The sequence below is a fragment of the Quercus suber genome, unplaced genomic scaffold (assembly GCF_002906115.3).
Source record: "Quercus suber isolate HL8 unplaced genomic scaffold, Cork oak 2.0 scaffold_111, whole genome shotgun sequence".
NCBI lineage: Eukaryota > Viridiplantae > Streptophyta > Magnoliopsida > Fagales > Fagaceae > Quercus > Quercus suber.
This window is the reverse complement of record NW_027069576.1, coordinates 633941-641089: the sequence shown is the minus strand read 5'-3', so window position 1 is coordinate 641089 and position 7149 is coordinate 633941. Positions and strand designations below refer to the sequence as shown.

Below are 7149 nucleotides of genomic sequence, written 5' to 3'. Positions count from 1 at the left end.
TCTTCGCTTAGGCTTTTTATTGCATGATTAATTGTCTTCTGGGTAGTGTAAATGGCCTAAATTATTTTGTGATTTAGCATAGATCTATTAAAGTGAAAGCTACCATGTTATAGGTTTCACCGTAAAGGATTGCTGCCTTTTATAAAACCAGTTGATGTTGTGATCTATTATTCATGCCATGGATCGATTTCCCTTGATAATGTTCATTGTTATTGCTTGCTATTTTTATTTAAATGATAAAGGACTAAAACACATTTTATATATGAATATATATATTTTTTTATTTGAAACACGTTTTAGATTAAATGGTGATGGAGTTATCCCAGCCATAGTAAAATGTAATTTAAACAGCTTTTACAACCATCAAATATTTTGGTTTATTATTCATGCATTGGATTGTCTGTAATACTGTTAATAGTAAGTGATGGGGAATTTGAAGTTTTGGATATTGAGAAAATTCGAAATCAAACTTTGCTTTACTCTGTCTCATCCATATTTTTACTTACTTTGAATAGTTTCATGTCTTAAAATTTAAAATGAATGATAATTAAATAGGAAGATTGATTAATAGTTGTACTATAACTACTGAAATTCGCATTTTAATACACTACTTAACCTCACCTACAATAGCCATACATAATAGAAGCTTCACACTTAACTTGCTTATTTTTTATACTGTCAATCCTCATGTTTTCTTAACTCTCTTTTAGTGTAAGGATTAGTATTGTATATTAGTAAGTTGAATATATCATCTTTTATATTTCATTGTCTGTAATACTATTAATAGTAAGTGATGGAGAATTTGAACTTTTGGATATTGAGAAAATTCAAAATCAAACTTTGCTTTACTTTGTCTCATCCATATCTTTACTTACTTTGAATAGTTTCATGTCTTAAAGTTTATATTTTTAATCAATGATAATTAGATAATTAAATAGGAATATTTATTAATAGTCATGCTATAACTGCTGAAATTTGCATTTGAATACACTACTTAACCTTACCTACAACAGCCATACATAATAGAAGCATCACACTTAACTTGGTTTATTATTATTATTATTATTTGTTTTGGGGTAGTTATGGTGTGTAGTTATATTTGATTGTGTAGTATTAACTCTAGGAATTGGTTGTTCTTGCTCTGCATATTACTAACTATGAATATTAGGCCCATAAAGGTTATAGGTTTCACCGCAAAGGCCTACTACCTTTTATAGAACCAGCTCATGTTGTGGTCTATTATTCATGCCATGATTTCCCTTGACAATGTTGATTGTTGTTGCTTGCTATTTTTATTTATATGATAAAGGAGTTATCCCAATCATAGAAAAGTGTAATTTTTAAACAGCTTCTATAGCCAGCAATTTTTTTGGTCTATTGTTCATGCCTTGCATTGTCCTTAACACTATTAACTATAACTAATGAAGAATTTGAAATTTTGGATATTCAGAAAATTCAAAATCAAACCTTGCTTTACTCTATGAATATTAGATCCATAAAGGTATTGTAACATGGAAAACCACCTTCAGAAGCTTTGAAGTATAACCTGTTCATTTGATTTGTGGGATTTTGTCTGAGCCACCAATTATAGACTAAGTCTACTTAACTTCCATCTGCAGTTAGACAGAAGTTTTAATAGATGTCAATCCTCATGTTTCCTCAATTCTCTTGAAGTGTTAGGATTAGTATTGTATATTAATAAGTTGAATATATCATCTTTTATATTTCAGGTTTGGGAATGCGAAATAGAAAACCCATTGACATAGACCTGAGTACAAGGTCAAATAGCACACAAAGTAAGTGCAAAAACTACTATTTTGGAATTTTATATTCATCGTTATTTTCCATTTTTCTCATTTTCATGCATGCAAAATCACATTAAAGTACTGTTATTTGTAATTTTAAATATTAAAAACAAAAATTAAATACTTTTAAATAATTAAAATACTATTTCAGATAGCATCAATGACAATATACCAACAATAGGTTCAAAATTGTGTCTCCATGTATATTAAATACTTTATTAATTGTGTATACATTTTCTAAAAGTTACTTTGATAAAAGTTCTTCATATATTTTCAACCTACCTTATTTCTATTTCTCTTCAAAATTTGCTTTAAAATCCATTTTTTACAACATTACTTGGGACTATTTTTCCCTTTGGTTGGCTTCAGCACCTATGTTTCAAATAAAACTATTGCTAAACTGGGTTGTCAATGAATTGAAAATAATATTAATTTTTTACATATGCTTTTCTATTTTCTATATTTCCATTATATAATTTCATCTAATTATGCTTCATTTTTCCCTATTATCTAGGAAAATTTACAGAGCTGTGGAACTTTGGCCCACCAAGCTGTGTGTGTGAATATTGTAATGCAATATTATGGTATGGAGAGAGGAATCGTAAATCCAAAAACACAAAGAATCCTAAATTTTCAATATGTTGTCGAGAGGGTTGGGTGAAGCTACCTTCGTTGAAATCACCACCTCCTGAGCTTCAAGAACTCCTACAACATTCAGAACATTACAAGGCTAATATAAGGAGGTTCAACTCCATGTTTGCAATGACTTCTATGGGAGGAAATGTTGATTTCCATTCTAATGAAGGACGAGGCCCTTACATCTTTCGATTGAATGGGCAAAACCACCATAGAATTGGGTTGTTACTTCCAGATGTTGGAAAAGACCCATCTTTTGCACAACTATATATACACGACACAAAAAAAGAGATTCATTACAGACTAAGTGCTTTGCCTGGATAGGAATCAGAATATGACCTTGACATTGCTATAGTTCAAATATTATTGAAGATTCTTTATGAGAACAACGTCTTGGTTAAGGCATTCCATATGACAAGGGATAGGTTCAAGGACTCTGATATGCACAATGTACGCTCTTGCGATTAATTGGATCGCGATCAAGTGATGGTAGGGAACAAAACATGCCTACTTGCTCTGAAGTTGCTGCTATAATTGTAGGTGATTTGAGCGATGAAAATATCCATCGTGATATTATTGTTGAGAAAAGAAGTGGATTGTTACAACGAATAAATGAACTACACCCAAAATTTTGGCCATGCAATATCCATTGTTATTTTCGTATGGTGAGGATGGATTTCAAAATGAAATACTTAAAAAAGGTCTTGGTGGTGCTGCGCCTTTGACAGAAGAATATGTCACTATGTAAGAATATTATGCATATCAATTACAACAGCGTGAGAATGAAGGTGAAACATTGATTCTTGGTCGTAGGTTGCGACAACAATTTTTAGCAGATGCTTACACATGTGTTGAGGAGTACCGACTAATTTGGGTCAGGAATCATCAACTTCAACTGAGATCAGAGGTGTACTTTGGAATAAAGGATGTTGTATTTAGAAAAGACACTACTCCTTCGTCTATTGGGAAAAGAGTTGTTCTTCCTTCAAGCTTTACTGGAAGCCCTAGATATATGATTCAAAATTACCAAGATGCTATGTCAATTTGCAGATGGGTTAGGTACCTGGATTTGTTTATAACTTTCACATGCAACCCTAAATGGCCAGAAATTGAAAGTTACCTTTCCTTAATTCCAGCTTAACGGCTTGAAGATAGACCAGATATCATTGCAAGAGTTTTTAAGATCAAATTGGATCAACTACTACGTGATTTAAAACATGGCAAACATTTTCGAAAAGTAATTGCAGGTATAAAATACAACCCATTACTATTTGATTGTTGTTCTTAATGGTTGAATCTATTTAATTATTGTAACATTTTTTTTTTTTTTGTGAATACAGTTGTTAAATGGCAAAAAAGAGGCCTCCCCCATGCTCACATTCTTTTGTACCTATACCCAGATGACAAACACCCCACGCCTGCATATATAGACAAGATAATTTCTGCTGAAATACCAGATAAGATTACAAATCTAGGGGATTATGAAGTCATTTCACAATACATGATTCATGGACCTTGTGGTTTTGCCAACCAAAAATCTCCATGCATGGTTGACAATAAATGTAGGAAACATTTTCCAAAATTTTTTTATAGTGACACTGTGATAGATGAAGATGGTTATGCAATTTATAGGAGAAGAGATAATGGGATGACAGTTGAGAAGAATGGTGTTATGCTTGATAACAGATTTGTGGTGCCATACAACATTGACCTGTTAGTTAAATACCAGGCTCACATTAATGTTGAGTGGTGCAACCGTTCCAAGTCTATCAAATACTTATTCAAGTATGTTAATAAGGGTTCTGATCGAGCAACATTTGTTTTGTATGAAAACTTACACACAGGTGCTACAAGTGAAGCATGGCATATAACAAACATTGATGAGATCAAAACATATCTAGATTGTAGATATATCTTAGCTTCTGAAGTGTGCTGGAGACTTTTTGAGTTTGATATCCAATATAGAGAGCCTACTATACAGAGATTAAGCTTCCATATTGAGAATGAGTAGAATGTTACATTCAAAGATTCAAACTACTTGGATAATGTTTTGGAAAGACCAGATATAACAAAAACAATGTTCACTGAATGGATGAAGGTAAATGAAATGTATGATACAGCAAGAAATTTGACATATTGTGATTTTCCTACGAAATGGGTTTGGCATAGAAAACAAAGAGAATGGCGCCCAAGGAAATCTGGCCGATGTATAGGGAGGATATTTCATGCTCATCCTGCAAGTGGTGACCACTTCTATCTTTGAATGCTCCTTAATATGGTCAAAGGTGCAAGGTCTTTTGAGGAAATTAGGACTATTGATCATGTTGTGTATCCAACATACAGAGCAGCATGCTATGCTCATGGCCTTTTAGATGATGACAAGGAATGGGATGATGCTATCAAAGAAGCCTCTAATTGGGCTTCAGGAAGGTAGCTACGAGAATTGTTTGCAACACTATTGTTATTTTGTGAAGTGACAGACCCACATGCACTATGGAGGGCTAATTGGGAGCTGTTGTCTGATGATATAGTATATAGGCAAAAGCGTCTCCTAATGTATGACAACTTACATTTGACAGAAGAACAAATACAAGACCTTGCTCTTTTTGAAATTGAACAAATATTAGTAAAAAGTGGAAGATTTCTGAAAGAATTTAATGGCATCAAATATCCAAATGTGTTGACAATTAGAGAAAACAACAACCGATTGTTACAAGAAGAGTTAGATTTTGATAGGCTTGAGTTGGCTATAGAACATAAAAAACTTTTAAATGAGTTAAATGTTGAGCAAAGAAAAATATATGATGCTGTAATTCAAGATGTGGCATGCAATAGCGGTGGTTTATACTTTGTTTATGGTCATGGAGAAACTGGTAAAACATATCTTTGGAAAACATTAATTGCTTACCTCCGTTCACAAGGGAAAATTGTGCTTGCTGTAGCTTCTTCTGGCATAGCAGCTTTGCTACTCCCTGGTGGTAGGACTGCTCACTCCAGATTTCAAATCCTTATCATTGTGACAGAGGAATCAACTTGTGGTATAAAACAAGGAACACATGCTGCTGAGTTAATGACAAAGGTGAGTCTTATTATATGGATGAAGCACCTATGGCACATCGTAATTGTTTTGAGGCTGTAGACCGTTCATTGAGAGATCTACTTCAATTTACCGACATAAACAGTGCCGATAAAACTTTTGGTGGAAAGACAGTTGTATTAGGTGATGATTTTCGACAAATACTGCCAGTTATTGCTAAAGGCCATAGAGAAGATATTGTTGAAGCATCAGTGAATAGATCTTATCTATGGAACTTTTGCAAGGTATTTGTACTAACACAGAATATGCATCTCCAACAACCTAATGCTGATTCCAACAACTTTGCAGAATGGATACTCAAATTAGGTAACGGAGAGCTTGGTGAAGTTGACAGCCAATCAAATATAGTCATACCTTCTGACCTATTAATTGATGTTGGAGATGATCCAATACAAAGTATTGTGACTGCAACATATCCAAATCTTCACAGCAACTATGCAGATGGAAAATACTTGGAAGAGCAATCTATTCTAGCTCTAACAAATGATGTAGTCAATGAAATAAATGACTATATCATAGACTTGCTTGCTTCAAATGAGGAGACATATCTCAGTGCAGATTCAATATGCAAGGCTTTGAGATACATTCAGAATGAAGATGTACTTTACCCAGTTGAATTCTTGAACTCCTTGAAATTCCCTGGCATACCAAATCACAGACTACGTCTTAAATTTGGTCTTCCAGTAATGTTTCTCCGAAATATTAATCAATCAGCTGGCCTATGCAATGGGACTCGATTAGTAGTTACTCAATTATCCAAATGGGTGATCGAAGCTAAAGTTATAACTAGATCACATGTGGGAAACAAAGTCTTCATCCCAAGAATAGTACTCTCTCCATCAAACACAAAATGGCCGTTTGTTTTAAAGAGAAGACAATTTCCCAATTTCTGTTTGCTTTGCCATGACTATAAACAAGAGCCAAGGGCAATCACTAAAACATGTTGGACTTTTCCTGCCTAAACCAGTTTTCAGTCATGGGCAATTATATGTTGTTGTTTCTAGAGTTACTACTAGGAATGGTCTTAAACTCTTGATAATTGGTGACGATGGCAAAACCTCTTCAATGACTAAAAATATAGTCTATAAAGAGGTCTTTAGAAATATACATATAAATATGTGAAACTTCATTGAAGAAATTCATCATTCATTGCTAAGTTTCTAACCGCATTTAATTATTACTTTATACTTTTTGTAAAACAAAAATATCATTTTCCAAGCTTCTTTGAAAAAAAAACATTTAAATTTGATAGTGAAAAACGTAGTCAATTCTGCATTTTACCAAAATAAACTATTTCATTGATGACTATTATAATTTTACTTACTTTTATATATTTTTTTTTATGACAACTTCTCTATTCAACTGTGGAAATAGCTGCAGAACTACTGATACTAAGTCAAAATGGCAATGTGTTGGACTCCTTTGAGCAAGATTTCAACTGATAGAGACAATTGGACAATCAAGGTCAGAGTACTTCGTATGTGGGATGCAATCAACACAAAGAACAATGAGTTCATAAGCCTTGATATGATTTTTATTGATGAGGAGGTAAGTATAGAACTCATATTTATATTGTTTAGATTCAATTTATTATGCAGATTCAATTCTTTT

The 7149-nt window shown here is 33.0% G+C and overlaps 1 protein-coding gene across 1 annotated transcript; it reads left to right on the top strand.

Moving 5' to 3' along the window:
• The first annotated feature begins 4716 nt into the window (after positions 1 to 4716).
• On the top strand, positions 4717 to 6927 carry LOC112000389 (uncharacterized). Its single transcript, XM_065775406.1, has 4 exons — positions 4717 to 4871; positions 4980 to 5520; positions 5574 to 6221; positions 6913 to 6927. Exons 1-4 carry the CDS (start codon positions 4717 to 4719, stop codon positions 6925 to 6927), a joined length of 1359 nt encoding a protein of 452 aa, XP_065631478.1.
• The last annotated feature ends 222 nt before the right edge of the window (positions 6928 to 7149 follow it).